Genomic DNA, 23,058 nt, shown 5'->3' with positions numbered 1-23,058 from the left:
ATATAGTAATTGAATTGAGAAAAGACTTTCAGTTTCATCTCTCTTTCTCTAGGCATTTGTCACAACTGTTCGTAACCTATATAATTCCTTTCTTTATACGTTTGATTCAAACAAAAGTGTGTTGGAAGCATCAATTAGCAAGTAAATTGAAGAACCAGTAAACAAAAGTGCACAGAGCAATAAACTTCCCCTAATTCTGGTTTATGTTAATCATAATCAATCAAATAAATTGTGTTTTCTTGCTGTGAATGATGAACCTACAGTTACAAATTTTGCCATATCATATATGTACAAGTTGATAAGTTGGCCTTAGCTACCACACAAAAACTGAAATCAAAAAAATTTAAAAAGAAAAAGTCTACCTTTTCAACGTTGTCAAACACCACAACATCATTGTAAAGCCCCAAGTGCATATCAGGCAGACCTCTATCATCTTCAGGAGCTTTTGAAAAAGGCAACTTTCTCTTCTCTACATACCTCACAGTATCATATGAAAAATATCCAATCCATCCACCTACAGAGAAAAACGCAATAAAAGAACTGTAATTCAATAAAAATCAATATCAAGTACCAAAGATAGCACATCCATCACCAGCCTAGAAGTTTATTAGATGGTATGATTCTATCCAAAAGCTTTGCAATTGAAAAATAGAAAATTTAGTAATAATATCATATAAAAGACTTATTAAGCTCACTGTTATTTATCTGCAAATTGCAAGAACGAACACCTTAAATGTCCTTACAACTAAAACTTCACTGAAACAATACTGATACATCTCTCTCTCTCTCTGTCTCTGGTACAATGGACAATAGATAAAATCATGCACTTCAGAATTTGCAACTTCCACAAATAACTTCACGAAGTTCAATAGATGGGATGATCTTTACCCAAAAGCTTTGCAATTAAAGAATAGAAAAATCAGTGACAGTATTAGATAAAAGACTTATTGAGCTCACTGCCATTTATTTGCAAAATGCAATAAGAAACACCTTAAATGCACTAACACCTAAAAATTCACTGAAACAATCCTAATACAACTCTCTCTCTCTCTCTCTCTCTCTCAGGTAGAATGGACAATAGATAAAATCAGGCATTTCACAATCAGAAACTGCCACTTGTCAAATCACAAACTCAGCAGACAAGAAGGTCATGAAGACACCACAAAGGAGAAGAAAGGCCTAGGGGAATCAGTGAGGTAGAATATAACAAAAAAAGCTGTTTACAGTAACGCAGAAATCTTCCAAAGAGAGCTGGAGAAGATAACCATGGAACCAGATTGCATGCAAGATGAAATATCAGCACAAGAGAAGTGCATAAAAAGGATGGTAACCATCAAAATAAGCTTCAAAAGGTGTGAAAACACAAGCAAATAGGGACCAAAAAAAGAGATGAACAGTTTTCCAATGAAAATACCGATACAAAGAAACCATGCAAAGCAGCCAAAAAGAGGTATGCAAAAGAAACAACCAGCAAAAACCTAAAGAAATACAAGCAGACTGTGGAAGGAACAAAAAGATGAATTTGTGAAAGAGAGCAGACTAAGTTATTATGTTCACCAAATTTAATCCTTGGAAGTTCAAAATTTGGAAATTTTTTTGGGCAGAAGAATAAATTAAATTTGTTTAAGTTTGAAATTCTGCAATTAATTCAATTAAATTCAGAATTTTTTTAATTCAACTTTAGAATTATCTATTTCCTTGAACTTAATGCCAAAGTTTATCACATCCATTTGCACTTACGATTTTTGTCCTACTTCATCGTTTCAGAACATGAACACAAACCAGGTGACTTGGCAGCCAGGGTGCTCTTAAAAATGGTCAAGGAAATCCCAAAAGCTTTTTGGAAAAAATTACAGGTGAAAAGCAAGCCCAAGAGAATGATATATCTGACGTCCTGTGGCTAGCACATTCTAAACAGCTACACTAACGTCAAATATATTTCAGCAAAGAAGCAGCTGCCCGAAATCGCTGCTTGTAAGGGCATATTCCCAAAAGGGAACACTGAGGAAGGTCTCAAGTAATTAGCTTCTAGGTGAATCAAAGGACATGGATGGCTTACAGCCAGCACACCTCAAATGAGACCAGAACCATCTCAGCCAACACATAGCAGTGGCGATGATCAAAGAAGGATTCCGGAAAACTGGGCAATCAACTTCATCCTTCCCATATTCAGGCGAGGAGAAAAGAACCTAGGCAACTACAGAACGATAATGATCAGATCAAACTTTGCAAAGCTAATTGGAGGGATACTTGGAGAGAAAAATAAGTAGTTGGGTGAAGAAGAACAAAATGCAGACAAAGGACCAAGCAGGATTCAGATGAAAACACTCCTTCATTGACAACTGCCTCACTTCAAGGCACATGATGAAGAAGACATACAACATGGACAGAGAGTTATGGTGTTGTTTTGTAGACTTCAAGAAAACATTTGACACAGTTCCAAGAGAAGAATTGTCTGAGGGGCTCTTGCAGCTAGGAGCCCCTACAGAATGGAGAGCACAAATACACAACTCGTATGAGCAGGTCAAATCCAGAGTCAAGGCCCAAGGAGGCATGTCGAGAAGCTTTAATAGTAATATTCAAGCCAGTTGTTCAGCCTAGTTTGTTACATACTGAGATGGAATGAAGGAAAAGCACTGCAGCCATAACTATGAAATATTGGCCATATCCTGGCATAACACTAAGGAGCCTACAAGAACACCTTCTAGAAACATTTAACAAATAAGTAGGCATGGAAGTTAGCCTTAGAAAGACTAACGTCATCGTCTTCTCTCTCAAATGCAGATTAATGCTGCCCCAAATCAAGTTCAAACTTCATATCATGCAAGAAACAAAACATGTTCCCCCATGGGGAGGTACCCTAGTATTTTTCATGACAACACCATTGTAAGTCCAGAGAGATGCAAGTCAAAAGCCTTGTATGCCATGTGATGACTATGTACTATGGTATCCTAGACTTATTATGGTCAATCATGCTTCAATCGTTTTAGTCTCCACTCTTGAGTCCTTTCGTCCTGGATTGGATTGGAGGCCTTGGGATGGATCTAGAATCTAGATAGACACATGGTTTAGACGAACCATTGGTACTATAGGGGCTATCGCTCTATGTAGGCCCAATCCAGCCCATGCATTGAGTGCACCAATGACTTTTCCATGCATTGGAAGCAGGTCATCCCTATGACCTGCTTCCAATGCTCTCAAACACTGCTCACAGAGAGCTACCAGCATATGTCTTATCACTCCTGTTCATCACTAGTCATACACTGTTGTCCATGTCTTATGTCAATAATTTGTACAACAAGGTGATATTGTCCTCAAAGAACTGCTGCCCTGTAAGGTCACCATTATGTCATTTACGACTAAGGCAGTACAACCTCTAGGTCATCACTATAAAACATCTAGAACAAATCCCTAAGCCATCACAGTCACAAGTCTATGTCAAGTATCACTGCAATCTATAGGCCAAGATTGCATGTCATGTTAGTGATAAATCTAAATGTCAAGTCTATTCTTCAAGTCACAATTACGTCTAAATGTCAAATCTGTTATGTCTAAGTTACTTATTATTAGACCACAGTCACATCATATGAATGAAACACTGCTACAACTATATATGCATATATATTACTAACCACAACTGCTGTTGTTATTACTATCCAAAAGTACTTTCACAAACCCAATTAGTCATGTCACTAAGATCACTTGTGATGTTGTCAAACAGTTCAGTGTTCAAGGCTGCTGTCATAAAGTTCTTTGTCACAAAAGCTACTACTGAAATATTGTCACAATTTTACTGTGTATTGACACATAGTCAGACTAAAGCCACTGTCATATAACAGACTTGGTTTTTATGTAAGCGAGAAGGTCACTGTTATGTATACTGTTATTATGTAGATGAGAAGTTGATCATTGGGCTAGTGCATTTGATCCTTGAAGTTCACTGATACATAATGAGATTGCGGTGAGAATTATTGTCATATATTGACAATTGTAGGTGAAACAAACTTCTTATATACTGCTTCTTAGAGGGCTGGTAAGTGTTAGGTTACTGTTATAAAAAGAAATCCCTCTCAAGTCTGCATATATATGTGTCAATAAGGCAATTGTTAACATGTCAAGACTTTCGTTCTCATTAACAGAGAGTCCAGCACTGAAGCAAACCACAAAACTCCTAAACAAAACCCTACAATAACTTCATTGGTCACAACACTTTGAACAGGAAATCGTTCTTCATTGCTCAAGGTATCCTGCACCAAAATGAGTCTCCAAACAGGCCTTCACTTTCTTGAAACAAGGCACCAAACACTTAATACTTGGTCCAAGATATGAAAGAACAGTCTTGCATGTTCCTCGAAAAAAAAAAAGGTTCTTCAGCTCGCACTTCTTGTAAGTATAGTCCAGAACCGGATAACCTACTCAGACTTTCGCTCTCTGAATATTTGTAACCGGTCCTAAAACAAACCAAAAATGTGCCCTATCCTTGAGGACAAAGACTCGTTTTCATGGGAAGAAAAAATGTCCTCAAAATACCTTGAAGACCTAACTAAAACAAAATAAAGGAACAATAGTCCCTACCTCAGAGATCTTCGCTGCCCTTGCCTCAGGTAGGTCGAATTAATTTCAGGTATATCTCAAGGTAGATTGTTGAAAATCAATATAGTTTGAGAGTGAAATGAGGTCTTCTTTTATAGAGTTCAGAGGGGTTCCAAACTAAATAATTGTTGGAGATGAGGGGCTTCATAAAAATTTAATTAATTCATATCTTGTGAGACAGGTAAGAGAGCCGCTGCCTCTGTGAGTAGATTTAGGATTAGGTCAGTTTATATTTTAGGAAGAGGTTCCTAATGCCCAAAGCTTAAACATTGGAGATAGAGAGTTTCAACAACTAGACGTTGAAGGAAAATAAGCATAATTAAATCATAGCTTAAGTCATAAGTGAGAAGGTTGTTAGCCTTAAGGAGGAAAGGTAAGACCTTTTAATTAATGAGGGACCCTCCTTGTGAATACATGCCTATCCTAAAAGATCATTTCTTCATGAAAGATGATATGGAACCCTCAACCTTAGTTTTGTATGCCCTTAACCAACAAAAGTATGCCAAGTCACACCCTTTGGGGTTTTAGCCCAAACACTGAGGTCACCAACTTCAAATGTGAATATCTCTCAAACCAAGAGGAACCACGTGGTGTGCCACATACCACCGGAAACATCTTTTCGAGGAGAATCCAATGACATGGATCTCCAACCCAAACTTAATGATCTGTTACTTCAAGAACCCTAGACAAGGTCGGGGTATGTCCTCAGTCCAAGGAACCCAAACCCTAAGACCTAGGTTTTCACCCATCCAATAGTGGAGCTTCCAACTTGATGTAATCCAAACAATTATAAGAAGCATTCATTATAATTTTGACATCAATGACTAGTGTTTCATTCAAAGTCAAGCCTAATCAAACCCTAGGGTTGACATCAACGACAACACCATCCAATAGATATGGTCCATTATGATGCTTTAATGGTTGTTTGTCCCTAATGATGTTGATCTCACTGATTTTGAGAGGTTTGTTCATGTGGTATCACACTTGCAGTAGAGATCCCTTGAGGGATGGCTTAACTCCTTTCCAGCACATTCTAGAGGGTACTTTTCCCCATTTTGAGAGCAAACATGACCTTGTTGCCCCTCAACAGATGATCCTTGGGCCTTGAGCAGCTTCTAAATGTTTCTACACATCTTGAAACATTGAGCTTGAGAGTTTGGGCGTTGGACTATTTGATGATGTTCCCAAATGGACCTAGGACACCCCCGCAGACCTTGACCCTGTTTGATGGACGATGCCTTGTTCTGGAGCCTTAATGAGGATGGATGTCACTAAGATGACTTGGGAGGGCTAACACAGTTTTCCTTGTTTCTAATGCTTGCTTTAGATCGTGCCACGTCACTCTACATGCTTTGGAAGGGTGACATAGGCCTATTTATGGATGGTGCCTTTTGGAGATGTACACATGCATTTTAAGGATTTCCTAGAGTGAGGAGCTCTCTTGGACCATTTCATCACTTACTCGATGCATTATTGATCATTCTAGGAGGATGACGTCACGGTGGAGAGCATTTATTCCCACAAGTGTGGGTTATTTTCAACCTTTTATTATGTTTTAGAGCTATCTTGAGGTTCGCTTGTGACTTTTGCCCTAGTTGAGCGCTCAAGTAAACCTTTTTAGAATTTAATTGTAAAATTAGTGAAATGAGACTTGGTTGCCCTCATATAAAGAGGGGAGAGCCTCATTCACTTGATCATCATTATCAATCATGACACTCCTCTCTCTTTAGAAGTGCATACTAGCTATTGTCTTCTTTCTACATGGATGCAATTTGATCCTTATGGTCCAAATTGTCTTGAGAGGGAGATATTTGCATGGAGAGACTTATTTGGGATTGATTGAAGAGATTCTTGTGGAATGGTGTAAGTTTATTGCTGGATTTCCTCCATTTTGCATGATATATTATGTGAATTAGGGTTTCTTGTGCGATGTTAAAAATTGCAATCTTTTTCTTGAAATCTTAATTCTTCATGGTATGTAAAATTTGTTTCCTTGAATCCTTCAAGAGAACTTTGAAATATGCATCTCTTGAATTTAAAATATCCCATTTAAGGAAGTCGCTAAAGTTTCTAAGTAGAGATAGTCACTCTCACGCTTCATCAAGGTCTTCTTCATAGATCTCACCCTAAATAACTCCATTGCCATATTAGATCAAGGAACTACTCTAGTAGGTGTTGATCAAAACCCTCTTTTTCTCTATTTTTTCTCTCTTTCCACTAAGTTCTAGGTAGCTAAGGTTACGATTAGGTAGATTACGGTTTTCTTGAAAGTATATTAAATAGCAATTTTATTTTGACGTATTATTGCCCTCTTGATAGGGATTGCACTTAATAATTTGAATAAGGCAAAATCTAGCATTAGTTGCATGGTAAAAACCTGCAATTTGGGTGATGTCATCTCATTTATTGTTGTTTTATGCATGTTGCTGCCATAAAAACTCACTTGCCTACACTAAAACTTACTTGCTTAATTGATTGCCTTATTCCTTTATTAGTCTATTCTTAAAGGGCTATTTCTTCTAGATATTATATGACATTGCATGCTATATTATTGAATATCTCTCAAACCCTAACTTATAACATATCACTAAATTTTCGCTACCTTCCGCCTCCCCGAGCTCTGCGAGCTGTTCGTGCTCTCACACGCTGGTTGGCCGCGCCAGGGCTATGCCCCTCTGCCATGGATGAGCTGGGCTCGTCCCAAGCTCCTCCTATCAGTCTTCCGTCCTCCCCCAAAGCTGAAGATGTCGCATTCAAGTCTCTTCTGACTTCGCTGCCAGCCAAGAAGAAACCGAATGCTTTGAAGTTTGTTAAAAAACTGGAAAACATTCTGCAGGTCTCCCTTCCTTCGGAAGGGCCAATCAAGGTTGCTCTGTCGCTGGCAGAAAGGGCCCTGGTAGGCCTATTCACTGGCCTTTGGCCTTCTCCCAAAGCCACGGAAGCCTAGGTCTGCAGAAACTGGAGATCATTAATCAAGCAAAGTGTCACCTCGTATTTTCTAGGGCGAGGTTATTTCCTGTTCGAGTTTATCTCAAAAGAAGACAAGGATCTAATCTTTAGGAACGGACCCTATTTTATGGGTCCTCAAGGTCTCTATTTGAACAGATGGAATCCCAATTTTGATCCAGCTGAAGATGTTCCGTCAGCGGTTCCAGTGTGGATAAGGCTTCTGAATCTTCCTATGCATTGCTGGAACTAGGACTCTCTCCAACATATAGGCAACGTGCTGGGCAAATTCATAGATCGCGCAAACACCAAGGATCAATATGACTGCGCTCGGATGTGTGTCGAAGTAGATCTAGAAGTGGGACTACCGGAGGCTATAAAGATAAATGTAGGAAGTTGGACTCATGTGCAAAAACTTGACTATGAGCAGCTTCCTTTCAAGTGCCGCAAGTGCCAGGAATACGGACATTTTGCCAAGAACTGCACAAAAAATGAAGAGGCGGTGCAAAGAAAGGAAGAAGTTTGGAAGCAAGGTCAAAAGGTCAAGGGCTAACCCTAAACTCTCAAACCCTCCTGGAGCTACAAAAGGAAAAGGGCTGCAGCCTTCTTCTAGTGGCCAACCAAAGGCACAAGAGAATGCGTTCACCCCTCTTTCCTCTACCTCAATCGAAATGCATGAAACAGAATAGCAGCAGAAGGAGGCAAATGAGAAAGAGATCCTTGAAAATTCCAGGCAAGGTGAGAGCACAACAGTAAGCCCTAAGGAAAAGGCTACAGATATGGAAGAGGAAGACCTAGATTCGGAAGAATCTGAGGAGGAAGGAGAAATAGGAGACTCCCAAACATTGTCCCACAGATCGACAAGAGGAAGGAAAACTGATCGAGAAAAAAGAGAGTGAGAAACATATAAAGACAAACTCCAAGGCAGCCAGCCAACGTTGGAGAAGCTGCTAGCAAAGACACCAAAGATTACAAGAAGCCATGGACGGGAGCCCAAAGGGGCCACCCACTCTCAGAAAGGTAAATAATGAATATTGTCTCATGGAATTGCAGGGGGTTGGGGAGCAAGCAAAAAGAAGAAGCAATGAGAATTTTGATTAGAATAGAAACCCCAGATATCCTTCTGATCCAGGAGACTAAGTTGGAGGAGAAGAGCTTCCTCCAAGTAAGCAAGAACCTATGGAGAAAACGTGGAGGGCAGGCTGTCTCAACCCGAGGTGCATTGGGAGGGCTGGGATCTCTCTGGAATGAAGACAAGTTGGAATTGGCCAATGGAAAGCAGAATACACACTAGCAGTTTATGCAACTCATAAGCCGAGAACCAAGGGAGACCTTTAGCCTCTTTAATGTGTATGTGCTGGTAAACGCAGGGGAAAAGAAGCAGTGTTGGGACTCAATCAAACTCATGGCTGAGGAAGAAACGTTGAGAAATATTATTATCGCAGGGGATTTGAATATAACTCTAAGCTCCTCTGAGAAGAGAGGTGGCTGCATAGTAAGAGACCCAGCGAGGGAATGGGTGGAGGATATCATGCAAGATTGGGATCTGCTCGACATCAAACCTTTGAAAGGTAAGTATACTTGGTCAAATAAAAGAATTGGCCCTGGCCATATTGCTGCGAGATTAGATAGATTTCTTATTCAAAGTTCCTATCTACTCCTTGGTTTAGAAGCTAGGATGCTCATCCTGCCATGCAGTGTTTCGGATCATAAACCCATAAAGCTAGAACTCTCAGCACATAGAAATTTTGGGCCCATTCCTTTTCGATTCAATGCTCTATGGATAAGGTATCCAGACTTTATGGATAAGGTTAAAGAGAGTTGGAATCAGCCTGTCACAGGGTCCCCTTTCTTTGTTTGGGAAGAAAAATTAAGAAGAGTAAAGGCTGCTTTGAAAAATTGGGCTAAAACTCTTCCAAATTTGGCTGATGAAAGGAGGATGGCCCATGCCTCCCTCGAGAAGCACCAACTGGAAATGGAAGAGGAGGAACCCACGGAGGAATCAACAGTCATAGAAGGAAAGCTGCAACAAAAATTCCACAAAGCTTGTCTGCAAGAGGAAGAATATTGGACGCAGAAATCCCATAGCCTGTGGTTGAAAGCGAGAGACAGGAATACCTCCTTCTTCCACAACCAGGCCCAAGCTAGAAGGTCCTTCAACACAATTTCTGAAATAAAAGAAGATCGTGTTACCCATAAGGACTTTACAAGCATCAAAGGGGCTGCCTTCTCCCACTTTGAGAAACTATATAGTGAAGTCGAGGGAATGAGCTAGGACACTATGTTCTTGGATGTTGTCCCCTCCAAGATCTCTTCAAATATGAATCAACAACTGGAAGCTAATGTCACCAGAAAAGAGATAAAGGTTGAGCTCTATGAAATGGAGCCGGACAAAGCCCCGGGTCCGGATGGCTTCACTGCCAGATTCATTCAAGTCTATTGACAAATAGTGAAGGATCTGCACATAATGATTTCCAAATCTCAGTGTTGCCAGAAAATTGGAGGAAGCGTGAATTTTGCCTTTCTCGCCCTCATTACAAAGGAGAAGGGAGCCAGCACCTTTAACAGGTTTTGTCTGATTTCGTTATGCAACATTGGCTACAAGCTCATAACAAAAGTGATTTCCAATAGATTGAAGGTCCTCTTGCCCTCCATTATTCCTGAAAACCAAGGGGGGTTCGTTCAGGGTAGGCAAATCGTGGACAACATAATCCTTGTGCAAGAGGCGATTCATTCTAGCTTGCAGCGGAAAGAAAAAGGTATGGTGATCAAGCTGGACCTTGCTAATGCATTTGACCGAGTTCGTCACAAGTTTCTCTTTGGCATGATGCACAAGTTTGGGTTTGGTCAAGAGTTTATCAGATGGGTCCGGGCTTGCATCTCTGAGCCCTGGATTGCCCCTTTGGTGAATGGAAGAGCAACGGAGTTCTTTAAAGCCTCTAGAGGGTTGCGCCAGGGCTGTCCTCTTTCCCCTCTTCTTTTTGTTTTGCAAGCTTCAATTCTGAGTTTTTATTTAGAAAAGTGCCAGATAGACCAAGAAATTATGGGTCTTAGGATCGCTCGAGGTGTCAAGGATATCAACCATGCATTGTTCGTTGATGATTCTCTTTTGTTGGGTGTTGCCTCTGTATACTCTACCTCCAGATTCATAAAAGTGTTGGAAGATTTCTGTGGGACTTCGGGCAGCAAACTAAATGAAGGAAAATGCCATTTTTATGGCTGGAATATCTCCAACAACGAGCTCTCCTCAATTTCCAGATGTATGGGTTTCGCTGGCTCTGCTTCTTGGAACTCCTTCATCTATTTGGGCCTTCCTATCTTCCAAAGGAGGCACTCCAGTAAAGATTGGCTCCCAATGGTCGAGAAATTTAAGAAAAAAATTCAGTCTTGGGGCTTCTCATGGTTGAACCTTGCAGGGAAAACAGTGCTTATTAAGTCTGTCCTATCTAGCCTGCCCATCTTCCAATTCTCGGCCATGTTGGCTCCCTCCAGCATCCTCAAGAAGATGGAGGAATGGATTCGAAGGTTCTTTTGGAAAGGAGGCAAGCAAAATGACAGGAAGATCCCCCTTGTCAGTTGGGACAAAGTTGCCAAACCTCTGCTAGAAGGAGGTTTGAATTTCAAGGACCTGAGGACTCAAAATATTGCTATGGGGGCTAAGATTCTGTGGAGACAAATAGTTCTGAAACCGAGCTGGGCCCAAAAGGCGTTATGGAAGAAATATTTCAAGGGTCAGAGGCTACAAAGCTTGGATGACCTCACCCACACCAGCAAAGGCTCTCAAATTCACAGGCTTTGCATGCAGGCCTTACCACTGATACAAAAGCATTCCTATTGGATCCCAGGTAATGGCAAGCTCATTAATATTTGGACTAATAAAATCATGAGCGAAGAACCTTTGGGTGAAGTCCAAGAGCTCTCTGAGCTGTGAAGCTGGACGTTAAACAGTGGCATCAAAACATTGTGGGATATTTCTAGCTGGAAGGATAATTCGTGGGTAGGCTGGAAGAAACCTCAAATGTCGGATGCTCTAGATCAGGCGTGGTCATTCCTGCTGACTAAGCTGAAGGGAATGAGCCCGATGAGCATCAGGAAACAAGACAAGAGAGGCTGGGGCTCTCTAACTGGTTCTTATACTGTTGCACAAGGCTATGCACAGCTCAGAAAAATTCCCCATGTCCCTTGCTGCCCAGCGACTTGGCGAGGACTCTGGAGGCAGAAATGTGTGCCAAAAATCGATTTTTTCAGCTGGCCGTTGTGCCACAACAGCATTTTAACTGAGGATAGACTGAAAAAGAAAGGCTACCTGGGCCCTTCCAGATGTAATCTTTGTCTGGAAAACGAGGAAAATGCCACTCATTTATTGATTGAATGTAGGTTCGCCAAGAGTATTTGGGTTGATGCTTTTTCCTCATGGGGATCCTCTATTCGTCTGCCAAACTCGATTGCTGGATACTTTGCCGATTGGGCTCATCTCTATCCCGGAAAACTCCCCAATAACAACTGGTTCAAGGCAACTTGGATGGTTTATCCAAAATTCATTTTCTGGCAAATATGGATTGAGCGCAACCACAGAATTTTTCAAGAAAAAGCGCAGAAGGGTAACCTTGTGTTGTCAAAAGCCAATGGCCTGCTCAAGGAATTTCTCAGTGAGAAATTTGAGAAGCTGGGAAAAAATAATTTAAATCCTCAAGAACTGGCGTGGGGGAGCAAGCTTGGCCTTCAGTTTTCTGAGGATGAGAGACAGTTCCAAACTACGAAAAACTGGTAGATCAGGCTTGCTGAGGGCGATTTCCGCATTTGGCTCCATAATTGTGACAGTTCTTCCTTATTTTTTTATGTGGCCGCCAAAGGAAATCTGGGAACTGCTGGGGCTGGAGGTGTCATCAGGAATGCGAATGGCTGCATAGAGAACAGGTATCCCTGGGGCCTGGGTCACAGTACAAACATGCAAGCTGAGGCCATGGCTTTATTGCAGGGTCTTAAGCATTTACAGGTTCTTGGTATTGAGAAAGCCAATATTCTTGGTGACTCCCAATCCTTGATTCGAATTCTTGTGGATAACACGTCCCCGAGGGACTTTCAGCTAGCAAGAGTGGTTGCCAGAATAAGGAAGCTAGTTGGTTCCTTTCTTTAGGTGAATTTTTTCCACATTCTTCGGCAGAATAATAAGGAAGCGGATGCGGAAGCCAACAAAGCAGTCCTCCTTCCTGCAGGCACCCGGATAAGAGACGGGGTTGAAGATTGGGATCCAATCCCTTAATTTTGTTTCTCATGTATTACTGTCTTTTACTTCAGCAGTTTGTCTGTATTCACAAGCATGGGGAAATTAGGGATATAGGCTTGACTAACGGAGTTAAGAAGATTCAGAACATTAAGATTAGGAAGTCAGTTTTTCTATATGTTGAGGATAGCTGGTTCATGGGCTTCCTAAATGTAACCGGCCAACAGGCTTTGGATTTCTTTTAATACAAACTATATCCATCTTCGTTAAACAAACAAACAAACAAACAAAAACATATCGCTAATATAAATAACTAAAAGATCTTAGAAAGTGTACTTGAACTTTTATAAATAATATCTTAGCCTTTTTATGCTCCACCAATACCTTGCCTCAAATCATTAGACCTTGCATCACCATAAAGCCTTTCTTTATTGGATATCTTTAGGTGACATTTAATGGAATGCCTCCCTTGTGGGATTTAATTCACCACTAAATAGCTAGAGGGAGAGAAGCCAATCAGGTGACAGCATTGGCCAATTTCTTGTTGCCATAAGACCTGGATTGTTTAGCGGGCCTTTGTATTAGGTCTACTAGATATTGCACTAAGACTTCCTAAATGTAACCGGCCAACAGGCTTTGGATTTCTTTTAATACAAACTATATCCATCTTCGTTAAACAAACAAACAAACAAAAACAAAAACATATCGCTAATATAAATAACTAACTGCAATTGGACAACAGACTGCGATATACACCTATGTTCAAAAGGTTTCTTCATAGTTAGCTTCCATACAGAAGAAGAAAGGGATAGTATCATCATTGAGGGGCCTTGGTTTTGGGGTAATGCTGGTCTTTTTGTTACCCCTTGGTTCGCTGATTTTGATGCAAACACTATGAAAATCTCAACAATGCCTGTATGGGTGAGGCTTCATAATCTCCCATTACACTTCTGGCATCATTTAGTTTTATCTGCCATTGGGAATACCTTAGGGAAATTCCTAAAAGTGGATGAGGACAGAGTTAGCAGAGGAATCTTCTCCTTCGCCAGAATTTGCGTTGAAGTGGACCTGAGTCAGGGGCTGCCTGATCATATTTCTCTAAACTTCAACAACACTCAGCGGATTCAGCCCCTTGACTATGAAAACACCGCATTCAGATGCCGCAGTTGCAGGCAAACAGGACACCTCCAATATTCTTGCCCCCTGGTCAAAAAGAATCCTAAAGGAAACAAGAACAGAAAAAAAAAAGCCCAATGGGTGGCAGTATACGGAACCACTGGAAGAAGAGGACATACTGTCAGAACAGGCAGTAAACCAAGAGGAACCTGATACAAATATGGAACAGAAGGGTACACAAAATGAAAATACTCCAGTCACTCATATGGAAGCACCCCATAATCAAATGCAGCAAAATCCTCAGCTGGATGTAGGTGGCATCAAAAGATCTTATGGATCTGAATCCGACAAGGATCCACCAGTGAACACTCAGGAGTCCATGCAGGCTATCATTGTTCCCTCTCCTGACTCTCAGGGTTGGCGTAGGGTGGAGAAGAAAAAGGGTAGAAAAGTATAGGCTTGCGGTATTTTTTATTTATTTTTCCTTTTATTATTGTATCAGTCCTTCACATGGACAGCTATCTGCATATGCTTACAAGCATCTACAACATGTAATTTTTTTCATTTTATGAATATAAATTACGCGCTCTTTTCCTTTGGAAAAAGACTAAAAGATCTTAGAAAGTGTACTTGAACTTTTATAAATAATATCTTAGCCTTTTTATGCTCCACCAATACCTTGCCTCAAATAATTAGACCTTGCATCACCATAAAGCCTTTCTTTATTGGATATCTTTAGGTGACATTTAATGGAATGCCTCCCTTGTGGGATTTAATTCACCACTAAATAGCTAGAGGGAGAGAAGCCAATCAGGTGACAGCATTGGCCAATTTCTTGTTGCCATAAGACCTAGATTGTTTAGCAGGCCTTTGTATTAGGTCTACTAGATATTGCACTAAGACCTCCTTCAAGCAAAACATTGGACAAAGTTGGTATGGTGTTTTCTCCACAAAGCAACTTCTAGAACTAATCAAAACACATGGGAGTCAAAATAGAGTCAAACTAGTTGTTGGAGCCACCTAAGCCCTTCGCTAAGCTACTATTCCTCTCATTTAGCTTGGTAAAGCTCAAATGAAGCTCACACATGGGAATCCATGGCCCCAACATTGCCTCTCAAAGCCAAGTCAGGCCTCTTGTGGGTTAATTAATCTTTTTAATGCAGAAAATTATTTTTATGAAATCACTTAATCTCCAAAATGTAGATCACAAATCAAACAATATTACTTTGGAAGAGTCAAACTCACCATTATTTAGCCGTTATCTAGCCATACAAGAAATATTATAAAAGGTTAGATCCTTTGACCATTAGTTGTCTTTGAACTATGGGATCCTCTATGCCATAATATAATTTATTTTCTAAGGGCAAACCTTTTTGTGCGGATTGATTCTTCCATTCTCTCTCTTCTTAGTTTTATGCTGCAATAGTTATTTATAGATTACTGCAAAGTACTCTAGAATACTGCAAGGCAACTGGGTTGATCCATTGCGGGACAATAATCACATGGAAGGGGAGATCAGGGAGCTAGAACTCATCTCTCCATATGTTGGTATTGAGAAGTGTTGACACCTAATCCTCAACGGATGGGTGAACTGGAACGTGAACAGTCATCAAGAAGATGAACTGTTCCATCCCATTTATGTATATAAATGATAGTTAGCTAATGAATAAAGCAATCAGTTTTCTCTGCCCATTCTGGAGTTACCCTGGCCTGACATGGTATCAGAGCGCAGGTCCCAGATTCCTTGTAACTCCTCTGGCCATAACGTCTCTGCCTGAACGTTTGCCTGGCGCCTCTGCCTGAATGTTTGTCTGTCCTAACATAACGCTCTCTGGCGCACCAGCGCTGCCTCTGTCCTGACATAATCTGCTCTCTGGAATTTCGCCCTGAATACGGAAGCACTGAATACGGAAGCCCCGAGCAGATGCTGGAGCTTTACGAGTTGCTTTTCGATGTAACGCAAGATGTGTACCTGTTGAGCTTCGGCTGCTATGGAAGACGCAGCAGGAGGTATTGAAACACTATACTAGATATCTCATCTCCAATCCATTGTCCCTGCAATCGTTTCGACTGCTCTCTGGCTTAAGTATTTTACACAAATATTGTCTTTGAGGCTGACTTGTTACTGCGGTTTAACGAGAGAATCCCCAACCTCAAACCTGTTTCGCCTTGCCCACTGGTCATAGCTTTCCTTGTTTGTATCGTTCGGTACCGCCCAGTCTTCCCAAAGAGGAACACTTCCATCCTCATCCATATTGCAGCAGGACTTTATTCCTTTTATTCACCGTTCCGGCCTTCGAAGAACGGATGGAGAACTTGCACACCGCTCCTGATTTTACTGTGAACGAAGCCATTACTCGACCTCGTCCAGAGATCGAATCCCAGTAACAACTCAGAATTCGCTCTTATAATCACAAACAATATAAGCCCGAGACCGAGAAAAAAAAAAGAGCCGGTGCCGAGATCGGCAGTCCGGACCATCGTTGGATTTAAAACCCCGACTCCATCCAAATCGTCCGAGCTTGTGTCTCTTCTGTCAAACATGATCTTCTGTCGCCCATCAACATTGGTGTTGAGGACACGAAGAATGTGTTGAAACTCCTCATTTCGCAGCTCTTCATTTTCGAAAAAATATTTTGCCGTTTCTGGCAACTCAAATGCTTGGTGCAGCGAGTGGAGTTCTTGATGAGGATTATTGGAGTATGCAAGGGCTGAAATAATGGCGGCATCTAACAGCCATGCTGGATCACAGTCTTCGGCCTTAATCATTTGAGAGAGCGTTACAGTATTATCTCTGCTCCGTTCATGATTTTCCATGACCGTCTGTCATAAATGAAAATAAAGAGTTACCCTGACATGGTATTATGCAGTTGATTTTTTAACTTCAGTATGGCGGTTTCTGTATAGCGTTGAGCAGTTTGTTGAATTCATGATATACACAGTTTATATGATTCAAAGCGTTCAAAATATTGTCGTGTTTCCAGAATATTTTGTTGCATGATATATTGAAGTGATATATTGAAGTGATCCCTTGCGCATTTTTTCAAACATAGTAGTATTGCAGTGATATGTACAATGAAATGCTGATGCTTTTAGCAAATATTAGAGAGATTTGAAGGCTGTAACGTAAAGTTTTTTTTTAGCAGAAGTAATTTTTTACAGTATGCATTCAATCATCTCTATGGTAGGAATAGTTCTCACTGGCAAGGAGAACTATTCTGAATGGTCTCGAATGGTAAAACACACCCTCATCTACAATGAGTTGTGGAAAGGAGTGTGTGTCGGAGAAGAAGACAAAGACCCTGTGCAGCCTACATCAGATAAAGAACTTGTCATTTGGGAAAACAAGAACAGCAAAGCCTATGCATTGATCGCAGCATCTGTAAATGAAGAAGTAAGTCGTCATATTTCATCCTATTCCACTGCCTTTGAAGCTTTACAAAAGCTGAAAGAACTCTATGATTCACATTCTGCACTTGAAGTTGTTCAGCTCATGATTAAACTCTTCACTCTTGAACTGAAAAATAATGATCCCCTTGCTCTTGCATCTGAAATAAAGTCTATAATGCATGATATTAAATCCACTAAGGTTGAGCTGGATATCTCTCTTATTGCCTTTCTCAAAGCACTCTATCCTACCTACTCCAATTATCTTGAGTCTTTACAAGCAAATGGAAATCTTAAAGACATAACCTTTGAGTCTCTTGTGAAAAAGTTTGCTGAAAGAGAGAAAGCCTTTGGAAAGAAAACAGTCCCTGAATCTTCTGAAGAGACTGTTTGCCTTGCTCATAAAGAAAAGCATCCTGCTCTAGATTCTACAAGAGGAAGAGGTGGACGAAGAGGAAGAGGAAGATACTTCAGAGGCAGGGGGGGCAGACATTCTCAAGCAGAAAAGGCAGATCTGCATTGCATTCACTGCAAACAAAATGGATCACATGATGCTTCTACATGCAAGCTACCATGGGACAAAATTGAGCAGAGAAGAAATCAGCAGAAAGGTAAAACTGATGACACAGACAAAGGTAAAGCACCTGAATCCGCTCACTATATTGAGGCACAATGTAACATTGGAGTAAATGAAGATTTGTTTAATGCTTCACTTGTTTCTTCGAAAAATGATTGGTTGCTTGATTCAGGAGCAACCTGTCATATGACTCATAGGAAAGATTTTTTTGAAGATTTCACTGACAATGTTGATGGAACAGTGTACTTTGCAGATCAGTCAAAAATCAAGCCATCAGGACTTGGCACAATCAGGCTTAAACTGCCTGGTCTTCCAGACTTTCTTCTGGATCATGTTCTATATCTCCCACAGCTCAAGAGAAACTTGTTGTCCCTGGTCCACATCCGCCAGCAAGGTCACTCCATTCACATGTTTGATGGAAAGCTTGAGGTAAGAAAGGCATCTGACCAATCACTTGTCATGAGGGGTATAGAAGAAGAAAGACTTCTTAAACTGCAAGGAACCTCTGCTCATGCACAACATTTCTCATATATTTCTCATCATGAAGAAGGTACACTTCCGTCAAGTTTATTATGGCATGCTAGATTTGGACATTTAAACTATGATAGTCTCCGCTTGTTGAAGAAAAATGGTGTTGCTGGTTTGCCTACAATTCCTAGAAAACATAAGCAATGTGATGCTTGCATTCTAGGAAAGCATAGCAAACAGTCTTTTCATGATTCACATTCAAGAGCACATAGGAAGCTTGAACTCATTCATTCAAATTTATGTGGTCCAATCCCTGTTCCTTCTGCAAATGGAAATAAATATATCATGACATTTATTGATGATTACACCAGAATGTGTTGGGTTTATTTATTGAAGAACAAATCTGATGCTTTTCAAACATTCAAGAATTTTCATAAGTGGATTGAAAATGATGCACAATCTCATATTGGGTCTATTCGCACTGATAATGGAAAAGAATATACATCAAATGAATTTGAAAACTATCTTCGCCAACATGGGATTAAACATCAAACAATTGTACCTTATAATCCCCAACAGAATGGTGTAGCAGAAAGAATGAATAGAACAATCTTGAATATGGTACGATCCATGCTTTTCTTCAAAAATGTAAAGACAATGTTTTGGGTTGATGCTGTTCTATGTGCTGCATATATAAAGAATAGATGTCCATCTAGTGCTATAAGAAACAAGACTCCTTATGAATTGTGGTATGGACATGTTCCTTCGGTAAAACATCTCAGGATTTTTGGTTCCACCTGTTATGCTTTAATACCAAAGGTACATAGAAACAAACTTGGTGCTAGAAGTCGTAAGTGTATCTTCCTGGGGTATTCAAACACCTCTAAAGCATACCGTCTCTATGATGAAGTAAATAAAAAGTTTGTTATATCTAGAGATGTCATTTTTCTTGAATCATCCAAATCTGACAGTGTTGTTGAGCGGCAACTTGATCGCTTGGATAGATTCACAAAACCGAAATCATTTCAAGAGTCTGATAATCAGATTCCACATCTTGAAGGGGGGATTCCTATACTAGAACAACATGTGGAATCTTCTTCTGAAGAACAATCTCCCCTGCATGAAACTCCAACAACGGATGATGCTTTAAGTGATGTAATTGATAGAATTGGGAGACTCAATCTTGATTCAGTCCCAACTCAATCAACAGAGCAGCCTGGACCATCTCAGAAAGGTCCCCCAAAGTGGCTGACAAAGACACTTGAAAGTGTTCATCCTGATGAAATTGGAAAAACAGGAACCAGAAATACAAACCGACAAGATGGAGGTGATGTAGATAACTCTAATTCACCTGTTGATATGGATGTTACTTATGATTGTGAATTGAACTTGTCTACAGATTTTGAACCAACTTCCTTCAAAGAAGCTGCTTCTCATGATGAATGGAAAGAAGCGATGCAGAAGGAGTATGATGCCCTCATAAAAAATGGCACTTGGAAGCTGGTTGATCCTCCATTTGGAACCAAACCAATTGGCTGCAAGTGGGTCTACAAGAACAAGTACAAAGCTGATGGCTCACTTGACAAGCACAAAGCTAGGCTTGTGGCAAAAGGTTTTGCACAGAAAGAAGGGGTCGATTATGAGGAAACTTTTGCCCCCACAGCAAAATGGGCCACCATCCGGACACTCTTTGCACTAGCTGCTCAGAACGGTTGGAAAGTCCATCAAATGGATGTAAAAACTGCATTCTTGAATGGAGATCTAAAAGAGAATGTTTTTATGTCCCAGCCTGAAGGATTTGCTGTGAAAGGACATGAACACAAAGTATGCAAACTTGTGAAGTCCTTGTATGGCCTCAAACAAGCACCACGAGCCTGGTATGAAAAACTAACTGAGCATCTTCTGAAACTCAACTTCAAACATTTTGATCTTGATGATGCAACTTTATTTGTCAAGAAAGTTGGCAAAACAGTTGTATATCTTGTGGTATATGTAGATGATCTTTTAATGACAGGGAACAATGAAAGCTATATTGCATCCATAAAGAAAGAATTAGGAAAAAGTTTTGAAATGACTGATTTGGGCTATGTTCATTACTATCTTGGCATTGAAGTAACCCAACATCCAAAATCCATATTTCTTTCTCAAAAGAAATACATTGGAGATTTGTTAAACAGATTTGGCATGACAGAGTGCAATCCTCTTTCTACTCCAATGGAACAAAACTTGAAGCTCACATCTATTGAAGGAAAGGAATTTGAGGATGCAACAAAGTATAGACAACTTGTAGGAAGTCTCATCTACCTCGCTACTACCAGACCAGACATTTCATTTGCTGTTGGAATCCTCTCCAGGTTTATGCAAAAGCCTTGTGAGGGACATTGGTCTGCTGCAAAAAGAGTTCTAAGGTACTTGAAGGGAACTCAAGACCTTGGAATCAAGTATACACAGGTGGACGACTTCAACTTGATTGGATACTCTGATTCAGACTTCGATGGAGACAAAGAAACTGGGGTATCTACTTCAGGATATGCTATGAGTCTTGGATCAGGAGCTGTCTCCTGGAGATCACGCAAAAAATCAGTACCAGCAAATTCCACAACAGAAGCAGAATATGTGGCAGCAGCTGAAGCAACGAAAGAAATTGTGTGGCTCAGGAAAATTCTTGAAGATTTGCAGGTAAAACAAATACAATCAGCTCCACTCATGATTGATAACACCTCTGCAATAAAGTTGGCCAAGAACCCAAAGTTCCATGATCGTACTAAGCACATCAATACTAAATATCATCTGATCCGACATCATGTTGAGGCCAAAACAATCCATCTCCGTCATTGTTCCACAAACGAGCAAATTGCAGACATCTTCACCAAAGCGCTTGGAAGAGAAAAGCTTGAAAGATTCAGAACGATGCTTGGACTCACCAACATCCCTTCAGATTAAGGGGGGGAATGTTGACACCTAATCCTCAACGGATGGGTGAACTGGAACGCGAACAGTCATCAAGAAGATGAACTGTTCCGTCCCATTTATGTATATAAATGATAGTTAGCTAATGAATAAAGCAATCAGTTTTCTCTGCCCATTCTGGAGTTACCCTGGCCTGACAAGAAGTAATCAAACACAAATGACAAACAAACCCTTATCAAGGGTCCCTTCAACAAGGGTGAGATCCTACTTGGTGCCATAGTTGGCCCATTGGTTGGAGACATATCGAAGAAGAAGATATTTCCAGTAGAATTTGGAAGTCAGTACATCTATTCTAGACTTATTATTGTTGGCTTATTATTATTACATTTTTATTCTTCTTTTCATCAAGCAATTACCAAATACAAAAATATGAAGGTTACAGAGAACAAGAGACACAAGATATAGGCTCCAAGCCAAGGCAAAAATTGTTGAAAAATGTGTAACTAGGTTTAGTCTTCATAAATATGAAATGTACTTTTGATTCTTGTATATTGTAAAATAAAAGAAAAAAATTATTATTATTATTTTGGAGCATGGGTTTCAAGCTCAAGGTCTTTTATTTTAGAGGTCAAGCACCCATTGAGTGCTTCTAGGGTTTGTCCTAGATCAAGAAGCAAAAGAGTCATTGTCATATGTTAAAGACCCCATCAGGCACATTGTATCTTGTAAATAGAATTATTTTTGTATTTAAAAGTGTCAAAATACCCCCCAAGACCAAGTCGACCTATTTTGAGGAACTTCGTCCACCTTGAAAGCTTATATATAGGAGGGAATTCAACCTCCTAGAGACACAACTCATTCTCTCATCAAGCAAGCGAAGGAGAAGGACGAGGATCAAGTGTTTGGGCTATTTTCTCTCTTTCTTCACATGTGCGAAGGAAGGAAGCTAGGGTTTATGCTGTTAGGTTAGGGTTTAGTTGTTGCAGGACCGAACTTGGAAAAAGGGCAAAAATAAGGTTGAATTAGGTCATCCTCAAGCCCTAGAAGAAGGAGAAAGTCAAGCAAAGGTCTGAAGAAGTCACACATGTGGAAGCAGCTGCAGTTGCGATGGCCGAAAAATTTCAAACCTGCAGTAGAGGCCGAAATCATAGTTTTAGAACTCCGACTTAGACTCTGAACCAGGGTCGACTCCGACTCGATATCGACTCAGCCTAGTTGATTTCAATGACTCGATTTTTGTAAAAAATATATTAAATATTTATCTTTTGCGAAAATACCTAATTTTAAAGATTTTCATTCATGTTTCCAAACTCAAAGCATTAGAATATAAAGAGAAGACAACTTATGATCAAAGTATGCTCATGAATATATCCATTATATCAAAATGGCACCCACTGCATTGTCCAATACATGTAAAATATAGAGATCAGAACAAAAACACATAACCAAGGAGGCTCTAAATGGCCTCTACAACAAAACATCACTAGTCACTACTACTAGAGAAGCCAACATCATCTAGCTCAGACTCTGAATCAGAGTCAGACAAGGAAACCCATGGGTCCTCCTCATCAAGATCTCCAACTGCAACTGTAGAAGATGTAGCACTGGCAGGGGCGACAGCTGCATGCTGAGATAGACGAGTTATGCGCTTGCGCCGTGGCTGAGTAGAGGAAGTGCCTGCAACTAGAGGACTTGGAGTTTGGCCTGGTACTAGTGGATCAACATTTAACTTAACATTATGTTCAAGTAATGCCTCCATCTCTAAATCCAAATCAAAACCAACATCCTCATCAGAATCAAACTCTATTGGTTGACTCTCCACTACCCAATCTGATGT

The 23,058-nt window shown here is 40.4% G+C and overlaps 1 protein-coding gene across 4 annotated transcripts in view; it reads right to left on the bottom strand.

The window, feature by feature from the left end:
- The window catches only part of LOC149252460 (anthranilate synthase alpha subunit 1, chloroplastic-like), a 504,560-nt gene that overhangs the window by 163,492 nt on the left and 318,010 nt on the right, over window positions 1-23,058 (bottom strand). For all 4 annotated transcript variants that reach the window (XM_089459700.1, XM_089459699.1, XM_089459701.1 and 1 more), the window contains one exon: window positions 363-514. In XM_089459700.1, coding sequence (XP_089315826.1) covers window positions 363-514 — 152 coding nt within the window. The remainder of the gene's footprint in view (window positions 1-362; window positions 515-23,058) is intronic.

Source organism: Pinus tabuliformis, chromosome 7, assembly GCF_031772625.1.
Source record: "Pinus tabuliformis cultivar Carrire ecotype Pingquan chromosome 7, CPIR1, whole genome shotgun sequence".
Taxonomy (NCBI): domain Eukaryota; kingdom Viridiplantae; phylum Streptophyta; class Pinopsida; order Pinales; family Pinaceae; genus Pinus; species Pinus tabuliformis.
The sequence above is the reverse complement of the archived record's forward strand: the minus strand, read 5'-3'. Positions and strand labels throughout refer to the sequence as shown.